At 40.6% G+C, this 21,680-nt stretch overlaps 1 protein-coding gene across 17 annotated transcripts in view; it reads right to left on the bottom strand.

Annotated features, from left to right (window-relative positions):
* LOC122869858 (dedicator of cytokinesis protein 3-like) overlaps positions 1 to 21,680 on the bottom strand; it is a 189,469-nt gene that overhangs the window by 18,686 nt on the left and 149,103 nt on the right. For 12 of the 17 annotated variants that reach the window (XM_044183299.1, XM_044183326.1, XM_044183316.1 and 9 more), the window contains 19 exons: positions 20,047 to 20,135; positions 18,988 to 19,113; positions 15,095 to 15,219; positions 13,916 to 14,078; positions 13,316 to 13,422; positions 12,452 to 12,623; positions 11,941 to 12,038; positions 11,226 to 11,309; positions 10,448 to 10,548; positions 9,647 to 9,728; positions 7,854 to 8,024; positions 7,195 to 7,380; positions 5,040 to 5,232; positions 4,291 to 4,418; positions 3,455 to 3,601; positions 1,839 to 1,937; positions 1,474 to 1,568; positions 1,270 to 1,345; positions 460 to 560 (listed from right to left, as the gene is read on the bottom strand). In XM_044183299.1, the coding sequence (XP_044039234.1) occupies positions 460 to 560; positions 1,270 to 1,345; positions 1,474 to 1,568; positions 1,839 to 1,937; positions 3,455 to 3,601; positions 4,291 to 4,418; positions 5,040 to 5,232; positions 7,195 to 7,380; positions 7,854 to 8,024; positions 9,647 to 9,728; positions 10,448 to 10,548; positions 11,226 to 11,309; positions 11,941 to 12,038; positions 12,452 to 12,623; positions 13,316 to 13,422; positions 13,916 to 14,078; positions 15,095 to 15,219; positions 18,988 to 19,113; positions 20,047 to 20,135 (2,343 nt within the window). The remainder of the gene's footprint in view (positions 1 to 459; positions 561 to 1,269; positions 1,346 to 1,473; positions 1,569 to 1,838; positions 1,938 to 3,454; positions 3,602 to 4,290; positions 4,419 to 5,039; positions 5,233 to 7,194; positions 7,381 to 7,853; positions 8,025 to 9,646; positions 9,729 to 10,447; positions 10,549 to 11,225; positions 11,310 to 11,940; positions 12,039 to 12,451; positions 12,624 to 13,315; positions 13,423 to 13,915; positions 14,079 to 15,094; positions 15,220 to 18,987; positions 19,114 to 20,046; positions 20,136 to 21,680) is intronic. The other 5 variants (XM_044183284.1, XM_044183274.1, XM_044183290.1 and 2 more) reach the window with 2 other exon arrangements.

Genomic DNA, 21,680 nt, shown 5'->3' with positions numbered 1-21,680 from the left:
GTAATGGTCTGTGCTAGTAGGACTGTGAGAGAAATAATGACTGTATCAGATACTGAGTGGTTTCTGCTCTTCCTGTATGTTTGTTGGTGTAATGTGTGTGTGTGTGTGTGTGTGTGTGTGTGTGTGTGTGTGTGTGTGTGTGTGTGTGTGTGTAATGGTCTGTGCTAGTAGGACTGTGAGAGAAATAATGACTGTATCAGATACTGAGTGGTTTCTGCTCTTCCTGTATGTTTGTTGGTGCAATGTGTGTGTGTGTGTGTGTGTGTGTGTGTGTGTGTGTGTGTGTGTGTGTAATGGTCTGTGCTAGTAGGACTGTGAGAGAAATAATGACTGTATCAGATACTGAGTGGTTTCTGCTCTTCCTGTATGTTTGTTGGTGTAATGTGTGTGTGTGTGTGTGTGTGTGTGTGTGTGTGTGTGTGTGTGTGTGTGTGTGTGTGTGTGTGTGTGTGTTCTTACTTGTCTAAGACCTTCTTCCTCTTAGCAGGACTCAGGTTTTCCAACTGTAAACTGGGCTGGTTGATGTACAGCACCGCCAGGCTGAAGTAGGAGTTCCACACCTGCACACACACACACACACACACACACACACACACACACACACACACACACACACACACACACACACAGACATTACAACACATCCATACGTAATACTATGTCACAGTGTGTTTTCTTTCTTTACACATTGAGCTTCCATTAATCAGCTTTTGAGTGTGTGAAAGTAAACGTGAAACAGAACATTAGATCTCCACTGGTTCATGATGATTCGCTGTTTTCTCTCTCCTGGCGGCCTCGAGGCCCCTCAGATTACATTTTTCTTCACTCTTATTCACTCAGCTGCTTCATTTACTGAGGAATTCAACAGTTCCTGTTGCTGTGTGACTGGCAGCAGCCTGCGACCTTCTCTGACTGAACTTCAAACGGTTTTCAGTCTCAGTAAACCAGCTGCTATTAGTTCAGTGTTATGTGGTTCAGAGTGAGGATATGCTTTAAGCTTTTTGTCATTGAAAGTTAATATAGAGCAATGATGTGAAAGAAATATTCAACAATACATTCATGGTGAAAGTGATTCATGTTGAAGCAACAATAGCAGATTAACAGCCAATTTCTGTCACAAGAGAGGAAAACACAGGAAAGGCTCAGTGAACAGAGAAGCCTCAGACACGGCTGGCTTTTGGTTCACATCACGGTTACCATGATAACTCCCAGGCATGGTTTGTGGTGTGTGTGTGCATCCACGAATGTGTGTCGGTTAAAGTCACGTACCTTAAAGTCAAAGTCGGCTTCTGTGAAGTTCTTGTGCAGAGCAGGAGACAGGTACTGAGCTGTGGTCAGGATGATGCTGCAGAAAGGGAACGCACACAGACAGGTGTTGCTAGTTAAAGCTATGTGTTATTCAATCCAGCCTGAGGCGGTGACGCGTGTCTAAGCTGTCTGGGACATTTTATTTTATTTTCTTTTGTGTCTTACTTGCTGGTAAGGAGTCTCATGATGTTCCAGTCGCGGGGGAAAATACTGAGCTTCATCAGATTTCTAAACACACACAAAATCTTCAACAAGAACTCCTGAAGAGAGAAATTGAGAGGAGAAGAGGAAGGAGGAGTTTGAGTTTCTCTCAATGTCCAAAAAATTGTCATAAGGAATTTTGCTATAAGTTGCGTTCCTTTCACCTACGGTATGTCTTCGTACTACTATAACTTGTGCATCATTACACCTTTCTTTACATCACCAGGCAGGCGCTGACCATACCTCAGCCAGGCTGTCATGTTGCACATGTGACATGATTGTAATGTGTTTTCACTGGAAGCTGCACTCATGGCATCAGTTTCCCGTACCTTGAGCTCCTCTTTGCTCTGAAAGTTTTCCATCAGGTGTTGGAAGTGGATATCTGTCATCTGGCGGAGGAGGGACAGGAGGCAGGACACATACTCTCCCTGCCAATAAGGAAACCGGGGATAGGCATGTGAGCCAATCACATGGAAGCAGTTAGCAGTAAGTGAACAATCAGAGATGATGACAGCAGGATAAGACAGGCTCTTTCCCAAACCGATCCCTATCCACAAGCCTTTCAGTACGGAGTGTCACTCCGGAGTGTATGAAGACACAGATGTAAACTCGCTGCTCTCCAACATGAGGAGAAAACATCAACATGAATACTGACAGCGTGCTTGTTCAGCTGTTGAGTTAGCCTGCCCAATATTATGCACCGTTTAACTGTAAATGTATAACATCTCCGAAACAATCAACATGTGCCATAATATTACATTCTTTTTTAATTGATGCATGTATAGCTGAGTAAAAGACAAATGAAATAAATGTAGGACAAAGTTTTATTTCACTGCACGTTCTGTGGTTTTAACTCCACCATGAAAAGTCAGTGGAAGGAAGATGTAGCTGTCGGTTTATGTGCATCACTAAAAATGGAAAAATGTATGATCTTTGCTTTGTTAGGCACTCGTGCTTTCAATTAGTGGTAGTGAACGTAAAGACTCACTGTTGAATGGTTTTATTTTCCACTTCCACTTCACACTACCTGGAGTGGAAGTGGACAATAAAGGGCCGTTAATAAAGCCCATAATAAGGCAAAACCCTCCATGCGAACATGTAAATGGAGGTGTAGTGGGTCGGGCAAGTAAGGGCTAGATTGAGATTGAGCCAAAGATGAAAGCAGTGAAATGTAAATGAATCCCGAAAATGTATGAAATGTGGATATGAAACCACTGCCTACAGCGAGAGAAAGAACTATACCTGACTCAGAAATCATACAAGTAGTGTAGTATACATTTACATGACACCTCTACAATTTAACTAAGATACATATTGTTCTTCTCCAGAAATAAATATGACAGATCGGAGATCGGAGGCAAGGAGGAGCAAAACTAGAACTTCAATATGAATTATTAAGCTGTGCAAGCATGCAAAAAGAGAGGAGGATGAGGAGAAGGAAGAGGATGAAGACAGAGCGGTGTTTAATGAGAGAGCTGACAAAAGACGTGAGGAGATGTGCTGGAGGACAGATGGGTGAGTGACAGGATGGATGAATGGATGAATTAGGGGCAGGCAATATGGACAAAGTGAATATTATGATAATTATTACATCACTACCTTGACATGTTAACTATATTAACCGAAGTATTTTAAACCCCACCCTGTTGATCCCAATGAGTCACATGGTTTTCTAGTGTTTTCCTGGAACTAAATAATTTATTAACAATGTTCCGGTTATTTCAAATCTCACATTGTGACAGATTTTGATCAAATTTAACTTGTTATTGTCATTTAGATGTGAGAACTGTGAACGAGGATTTTGTAACATTATGATAATATAAAGGGACAAACAATAATATTAAAATATTGCCCAGCCCTAGGACGGATAGAGAGGTAGAGACATACAGGATGGACGAAGGTAGTGGGAGGTGGAGTTGAAGTAGTCGTATTGTTAGTTACTAACAGTGATCTCCGCGGTGCACTGCGGACAGCGTTGACCCCTTACCGCCTCCTGCGATTGGCTCTTGCTCATGATTGACAGCAGGGTTTGCAGGAGGACGTCCAATAGGGACTCTACCATCATCTCCACCTCCTCCTGCACTGACGTGTCCTGGAGGAAGAGAAAAAGGGGAGTGAAGGGAAAGGTATGGACAGGAATGGTGAGACGGTGGAAGGAGGGGAGAGTAAAAATGGGAGGAGGGAGTGAAGAAAAGGAGAACTCCAGTGAAACATGATTCCTTTATAAATCGCAGTGTGTCACGGTTGTGTATTGGGGAGAAACACATTTGCTATTTGATGCTACCAAGTGTCTAAGTTATGACACAATGATAATGATTAACATTCTCAATATCACAGAAAAATATAAAGGCACGTGCAACATTTGGTCTGTAAATCCGTCACTCTGGTCTGGATAATCTTGGTCAGATTTTTCAGATTTCTGACTACTGATTTATGGATTCCAAGCTCTTTTCTGTGACCCTTACATTGAGATTTCACCAAAACGGGTTGGTTGCCCTGACAGTCATGCTTTGCAGAGGAAGAACCCATCTCACCAAGTATTGCCAAAATCAGGACTAACAAGAAGCTTTCACATGATGGGATGTAATGAACATTGCACTCTAGAAGGGTCTTTTTTTCATTTACTAATAAAGGAAGTATGTGAATCCACTGCAGCTTAACACCCGACGTTAGACCTTCCCAACTGCACATGGACACACAGTTCGTATGCGTAGCAGTGAAATACAGTATTTTATTTGTATATACTGTATATTCGTGTGTGTGTGTGTGTGTGTGTGTTACCAGTGAGCTGGTCTTGATAATAGAGAATATAGAGCTGAGTATTCCAGAGCAGATGAGCAGCTCCTTCTGCTGCCGCAGATGGAGATGGATGTGATGCAGGACCACAGGAAGCAGGATCCTTCGAGACTCTGAGGACACACACAGACACACACGTGCAAAGACATTTATTTGCATATGGTTTAGATGCCAGTGGCAGAACATGGGCTCTGTGGCAGAAAAGGTTGTAACTGGTTAACCTAAAAAACTCCCAGAAAAGCAAAATATACAGGAAACAAAACTACCATGACAGAGTCATGCATTATTTGTGTTTGAATGAGTTACCAGTCTTCTGCATTTGTGCTGAAGTTCTGCAGAGCTGATTATATTTTGCTGACTATTTATTTAAAGAAAACATTGGTAGAGGATGTGTTTAGCAAATTAATACCTAAATCAGTTTAGAGGAAGCAAAGATTCAATAAGTACTTTACACTGGTTTAAAAAAATAATCTGCCAAACATAAGCTGTCAATACATTTTAAGGTTCAATGTGTAATATTTAGGGGGCTCTATTGGCAGAATATGTTTTCATTAATGTATAATCACCTGATAATAAGAATTGTTGTGTTTTCATTACCTCAGATTAAGCCGTTTCTATTTACAGAGTTCTTCCAGATATATATACAAACACTGACATACTTACTACTCTTTCATTTCATTGAGAAGTATAAATTAGAGGAAAAACAATAAGATGTGTTGAACTAAAACCTTTACCTGGGAAAGAGAAGAGCCTGCTGTCCACTGTCCGGGCTATGGACTGCAGTTTGACCACATCCATGGACTGTCCTATGTGCACCGTGGATGGCATGCTGCCCAGAGTGCCGCGCACAAACTCTGCCACTTCTTGCACCGTGAACATCTGCAGCAGCTCATCAAAGATCGCCGGGAACGAGTTCAACAGAGCGGCCTGAGGAAGACGAGGGAGAGAAGAGGGTGAGTGGCGAGGTGAGACGAGGGCAGACGTGGAAGTTGGGGAAAAAGAAAGTTAAAGAGAAAGAGAGCGAGTGGGTTGCAAGGTTAATATAATGGTAGCTTCTGTGTTTGTAGTGGAGAGAAATGTGACCGTGACTTCATTCTGTAATACAACAAAGGAGAGCAGAGGTGAGTTACAGTGGATGCAGTGAAAAGCTGAATTCCAAAATACTCATTCAGTAAAGCCCTTCATCACACATTCAGTAGGAGTGTGCTTCATGTGGGTTTGGCCAGACCACAGAGCAACAAAACACTGTAAGTAACAGTATGATGGGGCATTTTACTAATCAGGCTCTATTTTGTCATATAATGTTCGAGCCAAGCACCAGTATCAAGTATAGTCTGCTATGTTCTGTTAAGTATTGCATTTTGCAATACAGCTGTTCACCAGCTGAGACATTTGAAAGACATGCAGGTGAGCGAACAAGGAAAAACTTCATTAGTAGATAAGAAATCACAGCAAGATTAAAAGGGAAAGATCTTGGAAAAAGGAGAAAAGTTACGAAGAAAAAGCCCACAAACTGGCAGGGAGAAGTGCGAGATATTAATCTGTAACTGATTCGACACAATGAAAAACTCACAGCACAGCAACAGATCTGATCAGAGAGGAGGCTGTCCAGCAGTCTTTGGCTGGTTTTAGTGACACAGCACATTAAGGAGGGTGCAGCAGATAAGATCTGGGGATTTTAAGTGCTTGGACAAAATGGTTTCAGTTTTCTGTTTACAGCAGCTGGACTCGGGGTTGTGCAGCGTGTGATTCTGACAGAAGAATGATGGTTAAGACTGAACACTCAACTCCAGATTCACCGAAAGTGTCTTTCAAGGGTAATGTGCATTTTCTTGCATTTTAGTAGCTTGAGCTAACAGCACAGTTTTTTTTAATCTTCACCACAGAATTGATGCTACAAACACATCTATAAAAAAAGTGCACTCCATGAACAAATGTCCCCTTCTCAGCATCATTTCCAAGTGCAAATATCACGTTTCAGCTACCGGACTAATCTACCAAGGCTGGCTCCTCTGCAGCCTGTCTGGCCTGATTCGTGGATGAAACCCTCTGGGTCTCTTGCTTGCCTGACTTTCTGGTTACAATACTTGCATCTCGGATTAGTAGTAGAACTGAAACAACAATCTGCTGATTATTTTCTTGATAAATTGATTAATCACTTTGTCTATAAAATGTCAGGAAAAAGGAAAAAATGCCCATTGTTATTTCCTAAAGCCTAATGTGATGTCATTCAAAACCAAAACTTATTCAGTTTACTGTGACATCATTTTTGCACACTTAGATATTTCTATCGATTAGACTGATCGTTTAATCACTTCAGGTCTACGTTAAGGTAAGTGAATTGGGAAATCTTGATTTGCATGACTTAACCTAAAAATAAATAGAATGTAAATATCTATGGCCATGACGGGTTGATAGGGGCTTTAGTTTTCAACTAGACTGTTAGGGTTCTTGTCTCATGGTCACACTTAGCAGGTCTCAGTAGCTCTCTGCCTCACAGAAAGAGAGGAATGAGTTATTTATGTAATTTATTCTTCACATGTGAATGAGCAGCCACTCTTCAGGGTTTGATGAGCGTCTATAAGCTGAGAGTTAACTGGACACCATGTAGATGGTTTTTGGGGGGAGGAAATGACTCAGGTGTGCTTACAGTTAGAGGACTCTGATTTGCATTGGGTTTGCAGAACAACGGAGGCGTGACTAAGCAGTCAGTGCAGGTCATGTCAGGAAAGGGTGCTTGCGTATGTGAAAGCAGTCAGGGTGTGGGTGTGCAGGATCACAGGACTGTGTGTGAGGTTTAGGCTCACAGACAGCTCAACAGATGAATTAGGATTCTTGGCTTCACACAAGGAACGGGTTGTTGCGGTTTTCATCCAGACGTCTACTTACTGACAGTGGAGACGGCCGCAGAGCGTTGGAGCTCCAGGCCTGAGTGCAGTTGGCTTGCCCGCTGCCAGGAACCTGTCCTGGGGCAGGCGGCTGGGCTTGGCCCGGGGCAGGGGCTAGTGCTAAGGAAGTGGTAGGCCCAACGCCGGGGCCTGGGGCTTGATTTGGGCCAGGACAAGGCTGAGAGCCCTGTGGTGTATATGGGTGTGGCGGGAAGAGGCCCAGGAGGAATAATAGGGACCCAGAGGATGGAGCAAAGAATTGTGGGAGATTGAAAGAGAAGGTGAGGGAAAGAAGAAGGAAAGGCCCGAGGTACAAGTAGAAAGAGGTACATAAAGGAGATAAGAGTCAGATTAAAGCAACTAAAAGGACATGGAAAACAAGCTAAGGAAGAAATATATCTAAATTATAAGCAAACATAATGAAATCATGGGATTAGCTGTTCTAAAAGCAAACGTCTCATCTAAACTACAAAGATGCAACAAGCTGCAGATACATTTAAGCTGTAAAAAAGGAGATCACTTAAACAGGGGAAGCAAATCAAAAATCCATCATTTTGACATTTGATGCTTCTTTAAAAAAACAGAACAATTAAAAATGTAAAAACAAAACATTTTAAAGAATCTGTAGAACCTGCGTCGTTTGTGTGTGTGTTTCCTCACCTGTGTGAAGATGAGGGTCTCTGAGTTGCGGCTGTCCAGACTGAGGACGAAGCGGATGGACTGAAAGAGTTCCTGAATGCTGGTGCGAAACTGCTCCTCCTCCATACCGCAAGTGGCCCGAGAGTAAAGGATCCGAGACTGGACGATAAACTTAAACAGATACTCCAGGGCCTGAGGGCAGACGTTTGTGTGTGTGTGTGTGTGAGACAGAGAGAGAAAGAAACAAGGAGAGAGACGCAGGAGAAATAGAGAAGAAACAATATAACATACAACATTAATATTTTATTTACATATAAACATCCCCAACTTAAGTATTTCTTATCTTGTTCACTTGTTTTATTTTCATTTTCATCATTTCATTCCAGGAAAAGTTCAGAAATGTTTCTGAAAAATGTAATATATACCCAATATAGAAAAGTGTGTACTGAACCGTTCAAATTTGATCAATCAAAAAGTGTATAGATATTAAAATTTGGAAAGGGACTCTTCATTTAATCATGTTGTTTTATCTTACTCATGACTGTCAGTAAAAGTTACTCTACTGCCGCATCAATATTAGATATACAGTATAATATGAGTAGAAATACTTATGAGTTAATAAATAAAACTGATTTTTGCATTTCTTTGACGTTTGATATATATCAAAAGCTGATCAGTATAGTTAAGTTACCTGAAAACTACCTGAATGTGCCGATAATCTTTACATTTGATATTTGTATAGTGTTTCACAGGATAAAAGGAACAGGAAATAAAAACTGAGCAGAAAAGGCTTGGTCCTTTACTTCCTGAAAGGGTGAATGAGTGCATAGTTTGTGCTGAAGGAGACAGACAGCTACAGACTGAAACTCAGCGGACATGGACAGAGACAGGCTTGTAAAAAAAGAATTTAAAAAACTCAGATCTGAACCCACAGCTGCAGCATGTGTCAAAACTCTCCTCAATAATTCACACCGTCCACTTTCACATGACAGTGTGACCCATTTGAGACGAATGTTTGAGTCTGATAAATTTTTTAATGTCCTGAGCAGCGTTTGTCTGCTAAATGCGGTACATTCTGTACATCTGCATGAGATGGTGCATCTATTCTAAGCTCTGCCTCCAATACTGATGCAATGGTGAATATACGCAGTGAGCTTTTTGTTGTAGACCGAGCCAGGATGGGGGAGAAGAATTACAAAGGTGTAACAAAGTTCATAAAGCCCTGAGGTTGATTCAGGATTTCTACATAAAAATATTGTGCAGATAAATCATTGAAGAGATTATCAGCAGCAGAGTAACCACTGGAATAAGAATTAAAATCTCTGCAGTTTCTTGTTAAATAAAGGGAATAAAGAAAACACACAACGCAGGTCAGGTGGTTGCTGTTCGAATGTTATAGATGCAACAAGTGTCTCCTTTTTTCTTTACTGAACGAACCATAAAAACTAAGCTACATTTTTGTGAACATATTTAGAAAACAGAATTGGATAAAATGCAAATATAAAAAATGGCTCTAATGTAACACGCAGACATTTACTTGATTAACTGATCTCATCGTGATCTCATATGTAGTCTTCTGGCAGCCTGTGGTTGTATGTAAAGTGCAATGACGGCATACATATTAAACATTCTCCTAAACAAAAGTGGACACTAGTTATGGGACACTAGTGACTGGACACCAAGAACATACAGCATGTTTTACTGTAACGTGCTAAGCTCTTCAGACAGGTTATTAGCAATAACTTTGGTTGCAAATATCAGCAGAACTTCAGGAAGTTTGTGGTGGACACACAGCTCCAGTCAGTGGTTCTTACCCTCATTGCTTCCTGTATGTGGTCCTGTCTGACCACCTCTGCAGAGCGGTCCATGTACCACTTCAGACAGCGGATCAGCTCCCTGAAACACAACAAAACATGAAATTACGACACGTGACATTTGAGCATCTGAGCCACGCTGCATGGTTTTCCTTTCACAGAAGAGACTGAGCAGAACTTCTGGACCTGCTTTTTGTAAACTTGTCCATGACTTAAAAACATAATTAGTAACAGCCAAGACCTGTGACGCTGTCACCAGCTCTGTTCACACTGCACTGACTGGTATTTTTAGAAAGGCCTGAATTCAGTAAAACTTAAGTAATGAGCACTCGTTTATAGCTTTTCTTTGACTCACATTGAAGTGATCATAAATTCATATATTACAATACATTACAAACCATAAACACCAACAAATTTCCATTTCTCTTATACATTGAGGAAGTTGAGAAAATGTAAAGCCTGTTAACAGTTTATTTCTGAATCTGAATACATTCAATAACGTGGTTATTTATGTAAATGTACTTGAGAGAATAAAGAGCAACACTTCAAAAGGATAAAAACTTTGACATCAGGGGTGTTGGGAGAAAGAGGAAAATCTAACTGAGGGACAGCAAATGCCACTTTGACAAGGCCGGTATCCTGCAGTGTGTACACTACAGTTTGTACACACACACACACACACACACACATATCTGCATACCTTTTAAAGAGAGTGTATTTGAGCCTAGTTTGTCAGTGCATTGACTAGTGAAGCGGCCTGTGAGGTTACAGTCGGGGTATCAGTTAGAGTAAAACACTCACTTGTAAGCCAACGCGCCAGCAAAGTGCTTCTGGATATATGTGTCCATCACCGGCCTGAAGTGGTAATATTTACTGTCCCTGAGAAGGTTTATAATAAACACCTGAAAGAGAGGGAGAGAGAGATGTTACAATATTCATCAATGAATCGGACACATTAAGCTTTATATGTATATAAAATTGGCCTCGATCAGATTGTATTTCTGTACCTACTCGTCACTTTATGTTTCTTTGGTAGAGTGGGTAAACTACAATCAATCAATTACATTTGCACAATCCATCATATAATAAACCTGATCATGATTTTCCATGTGTGGTATTGCCCAGAGACTATATTGTTTTAATATATGCTGTATTTTTACTAGTTGCAAAGACAAATAAACTTGAACTTGACATTGTCACTTTGCGTTTAGAGTGACTGCACTTTTTGTTTACAGGCAATCTGTCCAATCAGAGGCGTTGTTTCCAGCACGTTGTAAATAACCAATCAGCAACCCAAACATTGCTGCAGCCGCAATCAAGACCAATTTCAGAAACCAAATCAGTCAGTCTAATGCATGTCTGTCTGTCTGATTCTATTTGCAATACGCTTCACAGATAAATGACATGAAACTGACTGAAACTGACAGTGTGTCATGTCTGTTATTGGACTGACTTTAAGAAGAGCTCGATTTTTTGTTGGTTTTCTGTTGTCTTTTTTTACTCAGGCTCACTCGCACAGTACAGAACTGTGAATATTCAGCTTTCCTTCTTTATTTATGCTTTTTGCACACACACTTACCAATGACTGGAACACCAGTGGACCATATTTGTCAGTGTTGTCATCCAAGATGGAGAATAAGGTGTCCAGAATGTCTTGGAGAAACTGTCACACACACACACACACACACACACACACACACACACACACACACACACACCAGTTACAGTTACATTTGTTCTGTTGTTAAGGTTATATTTAGGTACTTTTGCTCTTATCGTAGTTGTCCTTGGTGTGAATTCAGTTCAGTCTTCACAGAAATGGAGCTTCATGAGAGAATCGTAAACATAAATCAGCAAATACAGGTCAATTAAATCATAATGGAGTGGCCTGCCAACAGTCTCACACTTCAGATTTTGCTGTGAAAAAGCTGCCGGGCTACACAGGTACAGTATATGATCACCTGGTGGCCCACATCACACTACCACCTGTGATGCTTCTGAGGAGGGGAGTGGAGCCACAGCCCAAAATACCAAGACAAATGACAAAAGTAAACTACAGTAAGCCTTTCAAAGAAGAAATAGTTCACATGACCAGTGTATGAGACGTGCTGCAGTTACCTGACTGCCCATTCACTGTGACTATAGTGTACCTTTTCTAGCCATCTAGATAGAGAGAGTGATGAGGCATGAAAGTATTCAAGTGAAGAAAACGTCCTTAGTATAAATCCATCTCACCCCATGTGGCTATATTTGTTACAGACTTTGTTGCAGGTTTTTGTCTGACTTAACCTCACCTTCACTATCTCCTCTCCACTGACGTGTCGCAGCCGGCCGAGAATGTCCATGACCCGGTCCGGGTGGGCCTTCCACTTAAGGAGGGCCAGGAGGTCCACTGGAAGACAACAGCAATGTCAACTACCATAAAAGACACAAGCTAAATGTGGCGGGAAAGATCTGGTCAGGCCCACCAGGGTCCAGAATCCATACACAAGAAGGGTGGATGAATAAACACATGGAGACACAATCAGAACATTTAACAGAGCTAATAACAAAGCTTTACTTGCTTCTTAACTGTACAATCAGAAAATATGTGGGGTTTCCTTGTCCTCATCAGTAGGGTTTGAAAGGTGAAAGTATCGCTGCCTCACCACAGCAGTCCCCTGTGTGATAAAGACTACGACTCCACTGTATCACTAAGATGCATATTTAAGCATATATTTACATTATCCATGACTGTACTGCATGCGGGTCCCATGCCTGAATAAACACAGGGCCTTAAGTAATAATGTTGGACCAGCTGCGTACCGTTCTGAGTGAGCTTTGTGGAGGAGAGCTGTGTGGAGATCCAGAACGTCTCCTTGGCGCTGCGCTGGAAGATGAGGCTGGAGGGGATGCTGGGACAGCTGTTGAAGTCTTCTTTACAGCAGGGCAGGCCCAGGTAGAGGGCGTGGTTACTGAAGGTCGTGTTCTCATCACACTGAGGCCAAGAGGAACCAGGAGGGAGGAGGAAGACAGGGGCAAAGTATGGTTATTGCACTATCAAAGATTTAAAAACAAGCTCGCTCTCTCTCTCTCTCTCTCTCTCTCTAACAGCTAACATCTGCTAATTCACAAATCTAACACAACAAAAAAAACAAACCAACTGGTAACAGGGTAAAGTAGCACATTTTTGGTGGGTTCGTGGCCCCAAACCAAGTTTTCTTCCCACTGTGGTTGCCAATTAATCATTTCTTTGACAGTTTAACAGCATGCACAAAGAACTGGATGATTTTTCATTTCACTACCATCTATCTTCACCTTCAATGTTCCACTGCAGAATCATTTCTAGTAAAAAATGCTCCAATTACAAATGAAAGACAAACTCAAAAGGCTGCGTAATGCACACAGTTTGTATGTCATTTGTAGTGGCCTTATTATGGAGGTGCAACTTGTGTAAGTGAAAGGCCAACTGACGTTATTGGTCAAAGAGAAGGCCAGTGTTGCATTAATGGATATGGTAAAGATGTAAAAATAAGAGTAATACCACAGAATCTATATAGAAACACAAAATAAACATCAGGAAGACATTCCTGTAACTGACACCCGTAAAAAACCATCTACACTCTGCTGACGAAGGGGTGTTACGTCACTTTGTGGTAAAGGTCTGTGAGGAGGACGGTTATGTGTGACCTTGTAAACGTAGAGTTCATGGCTCTCGTCTGAAAGAGTGGTTCCATCCTCCCTCATCAGAGGAGTGAAGGCAAAACCAAACAGCTTCTTCTCTCCTTTGTCCTTTGCTGTAGAGTGAGTGGAAACGAGAAAGAATTGGGAGAGATGACGAGAGACAAAAACATACAGTTTAGAGTGAAATTTTCTCCTCGCTTTGCTTTAATTGCTTGACGTAAATGCGGCGTGAAATTGGGACAAGAAAGCGAGTTTGGAAATGAAAACATGATAATAATCTCAACTGTGTTATCAGCTTTTCTGACTGACATTTACCTCTTTCACGACTGTGAAGATAAATGAGACAATGTAGTTAACAAATGATGTAAAGCCACTTCAACAACATACTGTTTATGCTCTTGTCTTTGCACAGATGTCACAGGTCAGTACGCCCTGCTACGATGAAGCTTAAAGTTCACTTTGGAAGAAAATTCACTCAAGTCCAGCAAAGAAGAAATCTACCCCACACTGTTAATCGGCTTTTCACTGACATAATTAATGTTTTAAAAAATGATTATTAAACTCCACCATTACCTCGACTACTACTAGTAACAGTAAGTTACTCACTGGAGCAGTGTCTGAACTCGAAGCGTAGGTGGGACCCTCTGAAACGGTCGATAGGAATCGGCAGTTTAATCACTTCACTCCATCGAGGGCTGTTGTTATGGTAGAGCACGAAGGAGCGGTGCTCTGGCACGTTGGGCTCACCTGAACCCAGACTGATGCAGTCCTGCAGAGGGAGGCAGAGGGACAGACAGAGGGAGGGACATTAACATGTAGCTCTACAGAAAACCTAACTGCATGAGAGAATGTATGTTCCACACACACAGTAACGGTCTCTGACAGGTGCACATAACTATCATTTTGCACTATACTTTTTTGCGCGGCCAAAAAGAGAGGTCAGCTGGGAATAGTTCAGTTAAATATGAGAAAAATGGTCTACATGTGGGGAAATACAAATGCCTTGGAAGGGTGGGTTGGTTGAGTTGAATTTTCACATTATAAATTCATACAAATCTTTTGGTGCAGAAGGCTTTTCTTGTGTGTTGCATTGCGCTTCTGAACAAGGAAATACATATGGCATCATTATTGTTTATATCAAAGTCATTAAATTGAATTCAATGTTTTATGCAGTTATTTATTCATGTCAATTAGTAACTGCCTGTCAGCTTGTGGGTACTCATGACTGTGCTGACAGTTGAAGTGAACAACAACTGTCCTCCATGCGGCTGTGCTGACGTGCTGCTCGTAACGTCACGGTAAGGGCGGGGAAATGGAGTGCAGAGCCTGATTCAAACAGCTGAATACTTCATTTGAACTTTTTTGAATCATACAGTATGTGTCTGTGACAGCCACATTACGTACTGTATATGTATGGAAATGGTTCATTAGTGATTGCAGTCAGAACTCTGAATACTGTCTGTGAGATATTTTTCACGCCCTGAGAAGGTATTTTGGCTGGCAACTGTTACTAAATGGGAACAAAGCTACAGATTTAACATTGGCAGAAAGCAATGGGAAACAACAGCAAAGCTAAATGTGCAGCAGACAAGACCAACTGCTTTCTTTTCACCGATGAGCCCCTGCATTCGCTGTGACATCTTTTGCCTCTTGTGGCTTTGAGCAATTTCAAGAACACACAAGAAAAGATAACTGTAGACAAAGGAACAAAAAGCAACACAGTGCAGCTCGAAGTGTACTCAAGCTTTATGCCATCAGGGGTGTATGGCAGCACTGCTTCCCTACCTTGAGGATCTCTCCGTCGGCGTAGAGCACATAGACAGTGACTTCAATGTTCTTCTGAACGCTCTTCCCTCCTCTCTCAAAGTCGCTTCGCTCCAGGGTCAAGTACAGGTCGTTACGGATGTCACCTGTGACCGGGATGGACACATTAAGACACAAACATACAGACAAAACCTTACAGTTTGTTTCACATTTCACCTGAGAAATGTTATGATGCTAAAATGTAAATATAAGCCTGACAAACACATGCTGAGAATCTTAAACTGTGATCTTGGACTGTAAAAGGTCAAAAAATGTCCAGCATTTCCAGATGCCTCCCCCACAGCTTGCATTGTGTCACTTATAACTTCTCATACCTGATAAAGAGCTGGATATTCTATGTATAAAGATACAGATGGAGGCACACATAGTGTCTCACACACATTTAAAGCTGAATACCTCTGACATACACAAGACTAATGACCTGTGTTAACGTGTGTGGATTCATTTATCATTTCAGCTTGTCCTTATAGAGGAGATGACACCCTTAATGTGTCAAGATGGGAGTTAAATACTCGCTCCATCACTGCCCGAGGGGAGGCTAGGGAGGGGAGTGTGTGACATGCATGGTTAATGTGTGTGAGATTGACAATATGGTATGTTTAGGTGTTATAAAAATGCAGCCTTGCTGTTTCCTTCTCTGTCTGTTTTGGAGGCCAGTTTGAGGGTAAATGTTAATTCCTTTGGTTACTAAGAGGATTTCTCTCTCTAAGATTAAAAGTATTCACAGTTATTAATTATACAGAATCTTCATTAGTCACATGGCATAGTCAAGTCTTTGTTGGGACAATTTTTACAATAGAAATCAGATCAAATGAAAGCTGTTGACAGCGAGGTCTATTGAGAAACCAGGACATTGTTTCTAAAAAAAACTAATCAAAACTATTTCAGTGCTTTGAGCACGATAAAATAAATTATAAATTATATTGTGCTTGCAGCAAAAGTTCAGAGTTTCAAAACCTCAACAGATAAAAGCAAAGCTATGTGTATTGCTGGACACCACAAGGGGTAGGTAAGAAAATGCTTTGTGTGTTTTGAGTGAACCAACCTTTTAACACATACGGCCTTTTTAAAAGTCATCACATATAACGCTCTCACCCACTTCAAAATACAGATACACTAGCAGGTGGCACTATTGAATGTTTGTTTGTGCACTGATACAACATTGTCTGTGGCACATGCTCCTTATCACTCTGTGTTATGTGTGTTTATACTTTAGGCTACATCCAAAATGTGGCTTCTTGTTATGTTCTCTGACCCTGCACAGAAGTCGTTAAAGAGGTGAAACTGAAAATACAGAGAGAAAAGTGTTCATGAATCATAGTGGGAGAAAGAAAAACTGAAACTTGTTGGTGGTTACTGTGGTCAGAATTAAAATTACCTACTAAAAAGTCAAATTAAATGTGGTAAGACACAACCAAGTGTTGGCAGAAAGAAATGAATAATGATATACAGTGGTGTGAAAAAGTGTTTGCCCCCTTTCCTAATTTCTTATTTTTATGTTTGTCACACTTAAATGTTTCAGATCATCAAACTAATTTAAATATTAGTCAAAGATAACACAAGTAAACACAAAATGCAGTTTTTAAATGAAGGTTGTTGTTATTAAGGGAAAACAAAATCCAAACCTACATGGCCCTGTGTGAAAAAGTGATTCCCCCCTAAACCTAATAACTGGTTGGGCCACCCTTAGCAGTCAAAGGCCTAGTCAAAGTCCTGACCTGATCCTATTGAGATGCTGTGGCATGACCTTAAAAAGGCAGTTCATGCTCCAATGTGGCTGAATTACAACAATTATGCAAAGATGAGTGGGCTAAAATTCCTCCACAGCGCTGTAAATGACTCGTTGCAAGTTATCGCAAACGCTTGATTGCAGTTGTTGCTGCTAAGGGTGGAGCAACCAGTTATTAGGTTTAGGGGGCAATCACTATTTCACACAGGGCCATAGAGGTTTGGATTTTGTTTGCCCTTAATAATAACAACCTTCATTTAAAAACAGCATTTTGTGTTTACTTGTGTTATCTTTGACTAATATTTAAATTAGTTTGATGATCTGAAACATTTAAGTGTGACAAACATGCAAAAAAATAAGAAATCAGGAAGGGGGCAAACACTTTTTCACACCACTGTATGTTAGAACAGTTAGCATCAACAGCTGGCTGGGAGGACATTAGGAGCACTATAAAGCACTATAATAAAATCAATATATCTTTAAGAAACCCTCTCATGTCAAACACTTAATATGACCTGTCAAATTTATGCTGCTGTCTTTTCTTGTTAGAGTATATATATAGTATAGAGTATATATACCTGTAAGACGATTTTGGAGAAGAGGCTGCATGCAGTGATATTACAATTAAAAGGAGAGGGTGCTTGTTTGAGATTGTTGAGATCAATGGTGGAAATCCCCACATCTGTTCATGTGACTGCCCAATTTAAACTTTGTTCACATCCTTCTACTCTTGCACTTGAGTAACATCAGTCTGTAGCATTTTTGATAAATTTTATTTAATAAACAATTATAAGTGATGCTTTGCATGTACATCCAGCAAGTACTTCAGTATGATATATGGCCTCATTCTCCAGACACTGCAGCGTCCACACACATATACAGACATGTCCGTCTTTCTGCTAGATGAAATGTTTGTGTGAGTGTCTTAATCAGGTTGCAGCCGATTGGAAACGTGGCCGTTAATCTGACCGGGAAATTGAACCTCAGTTCTAAATGGGAAAACAAATTTATTTTCTTGCAGAAATAACCAAAAACATTTAAACACTCCAACAGCAAACACTTTTTTTCCTGCTCTGGTTAATGAAATAAAAAAATTACATCTATATTTTTTCTTATAGTGTGAACAGAAAAGCTGTCAAAACATATAGTGTCTGTATGTCTATTGGTGTTTTTATCTAAATATGTGCCTTCTTGGTAAAACCGATGTAGCCTACCCCCTGGCTTTACTTTATTTTTGTTTGTTTTTTGTAAATTAGCTGGTACTCTATGGTCTTGTCCTTGTTGTACATTTCTGTGTACTTGTTCTGTTTTTACCAATAAAGTTTGTTTAAAAAGTATAAACAAAAATGGACCAGTGAGCTACAGTAGCCCAGCTGAAAGCAAAAAGATTTTTGTTACAATCAAGAAGAACACCAAAGTGACTAATAACATGAAGCAAATCTTGCTTGTTTATAATAATAATAATAATGATAGTAACATTTACTCATATAACATTTATAAAAACAAACAAACAGAACAGATAAAATCAATGCAACAGTAAATACTTGTGATGCAGACATGTTTCAAAAGGCTTCTTGGGTTCTGATCTAAAATGTCTTCAAGTCTATAATTTATATATAGATACATTTGCTCCTATTGTTTCTAAAAAACATTGGTTAGTAACTCAACGTCTGGGTTCACCAAATTATAACACATTTACTGACAGGACACCTTTGTTTTGAGGTGCATGGGACTTTTTCACGGAAGACATTTTGCTGTCACAGAAGTAAAAGCACAGGTGTAAACAACAAAATGAATGATGGCTGCATTCAATTTAGCTGAATTAGTGTCAGGGTCCTGGTATTGTTCATGCTGGCTCACAGACACACTGTCATGGCTTACTGGGACACTTGAATGGAACGGAGACGTCATTAATGTTATTAGTAACACTTTTCCTACTATGACAAGTCTGCTGTGAAGACGGCCTATTCAAACTTAATGAGAGGTGAATATCACAGTCCATACACAGTATATAGCAATATACAAATGGATGCAAGCAAACATTCACAGATTCTAACTGCTCTGCTTTTTCTTGCATTACATTGTGGACACCTCCTCGGTACATGTGGCTGAACATGTGACTCACCTGGCATGATGACATCAGGGAAGCCCAGTTTGCGTGTGATCGCCACCCCCCTGCTGAAAATGAGTGGGTTCTCTCTGCGGACCTGCTCCATGTCGCCCCTCAGCAGCTGCAGAGAGATGATCAGACCTGCAGGGATGGAGGGACAAACAGAGAAAGAAAGAGGAGAAAGGCAGAAAAGCGGAGGACAGATAGAGCAATGAATAGGTTGACAAGCAAAATAAGAGAAAGAGAGAGGGTCGAGTGAGATTTTGCTGCTGTGAAACTTAGACCTGAGCTCTTAAACTAAAGGCACAGCACATCTTTATTTACCATAACCAGAACAAAACATTGAAGTGTATCCTGAATAAAGTAAGCCATCTGGTTTCTCCAGAGGGAAGTTAACTGTGTTAAACACATTTTCCTTAATCCTGTCACCTGAAAACAAAAATAAACTTACATCCAAATGTGAAAATAATCAAATTTACCAAAGTGCTCCAACCTCCTTCAATATGACCCTAAACTACAGCTACATTCAAAAAGATAAACTTTTGGGGCCACAGGAGTTCACAGACTTTAACGAGAGGGCACAGGAGGCTGAGCGCTCCCTGCAGTGACACTCATTAAGATGATTTTCCAGCTGATGTCAAGTGATGACATGCATGTGTCAGTCAGAGCGCGTGCTGCTCTCCAAACTGGACGAGTCTCCTGGAGCTTTGTGTTTGACTTTACCAGTTCTGTGTTTGTGTGTCTTACTAAGTTTATTAGTGTCTGTGTGAGTGCCTCCTTACTAATGCAATAACACAAGTCACTAATGCTGCTGGACTTCTGTTGCTGAAATCAACAAACCTCTGTGCCGTGTGTTTTAACAGAAGTAACAAGGTGACTTTTATAGAAGCTAAATAAGGAAGAGAGAGACACGCGATGCAGACACACCTAAAGCAAGCGGGCCGTTTAAAGGTAGGGTGTAATACTTATTAATGTTATGTTGCCGGGCAGAAAACACACAGATCTGCACACAAGGCAGCGTGACAGGCTGATAAAATCACACACACGCACACGCACACACACTGTCTGTCCTACCGTAGTTGGTGCTGGGAGCTGTGTATTTGGTGCTGGACTTGCGGATGATGTTCTCGTGGATCTGGTACCATTCGTTCTCATTGTTACACCTGGAGAACAACAAAAAATCTTAGGTCTTACTAACCAGAAATGTTTTTGTGAGTCATGTTTTTAACCATATTGAAAACAGAAATAAAAAAATCTGGGAGAGGGGTAGTTAACATGGCTGTCTTGTCTTTTTACTCCACACCAGTAAATGTTCTGAAATAAATCTCAGTAGACCCCCTATTTGTTATTATTTAAACAAACAGCATAACAATTTTTTTTTAAAAGGCTGATTCATGCTTCATGTAGATGAGAATGCAACAAAGTGCATACTGTTTATATGATATGATTGCAGCTAAAACAGCATATGCGCTGGAGTCATACAGAAGGACTAGCTGGAATTTGAAGCAACATAGATGGCACCGCAGCTCCTCCACACAGACGGAAGTACAGCTACTGGCTGCAGAGCTGAATTGTCGTATGGTGTCAGTAGCATGTTAGCATTTTCAGTCACATCGACATTACATTACTTATAAGTATTACTTATATTATTACATTGTATTATTATACCGTGCATACTTATCAACCTATCAACCTCTAAATCCACTTTTGTACTTACACTTATTTTAGCTTTTATACTTATATCCACTTTGTACTTAATTTATCTTACCTGTATTATAGTGTATTATATTTTGATTTGCTTAATACCTCTATTCCTGTGTGCAGTGACGTGATAGTGAGCAGCTGTAACGAAAGAGTTTCCCCTCGGGAATCAATAAAGTATTTTTAATTCTGATCACATGAAGCTTGAGAAGCAGGAGGTATAACCACGCATGAATCATGAACCAATGGACAATGGACTTGTCTCTGTACTTGTCTTGTTAGATCTTAGTTCGACACCATTGACCATCACATCCTATTACAGAGACTGGAACATGTAATTGGCATTAAAGGAACCCCATTAAGCTGGTTTAAAACCTATCTATCGGATCGATCTCAGTTTGTAGATGTTAACGGTGAGTCCTCCGTGCACGCCAAAGTTAGGCACGGAGTTCCACAAGGTTCTGTGCTTGGACCGATTCTATTCACCTTATATATATGCTTCCTCTAGGCAATATTATTAGGAAGCACTCCCTAAACTTTCATTGCTATGCAGATGATACCCAATTATATCTATCGATCAAGCCACATGAAACTAACCAGTTAACTAAACTTCCAACATGCCTTAAGGACATAAAGACCTGGATGACCTGCAACTTTCTGATGTTAAACTCTGACAAAACTGAAGTTATTGTAGTTGGCCCCAAACACCTCCGAGACACATTATCTAAAGATATAGTTACTCTAGATGGCATTGTCCTGGCCTCCAGCAGCACAGTAAGGAACCTCGGAGTTATCTTTGATCAGGATTTATCCTTTAACTCCCACATGAAACAAACTTCAAGGACTGCCTTTTTTGACCTACGTAACATTGAAAAAATCAGGCACATCCTGTCTCAAAATAATACTGAAAAATTAGTGCATGCATTTGTTACTTCTAGGCTGGACTACTGCAATTCCTTATTATCCGGCTGCCCCAATAAGTCCTTTAAGAATCTCCAGTTGATCCA

This window comes from Siniperca chuatsi, linkage group LG2, assembly GCF_020085105.1.
Source record: "Siniperca chuatsi isolate FFG_IHB_CAS linkage group LG2, ASM2008510v1, whole genome shotgun sequence".
In the NCBI taxonomy this organism is placed as follows: Eukaryota; Metazoa; Chordata; class Actinopteri; order Centrarchiformes; family Sinipercidae; genus Siniperca; species Siniperca chuatsi.
This window is presented reverse-complemented; position numbering and strand designations above follow the sequence as displayed.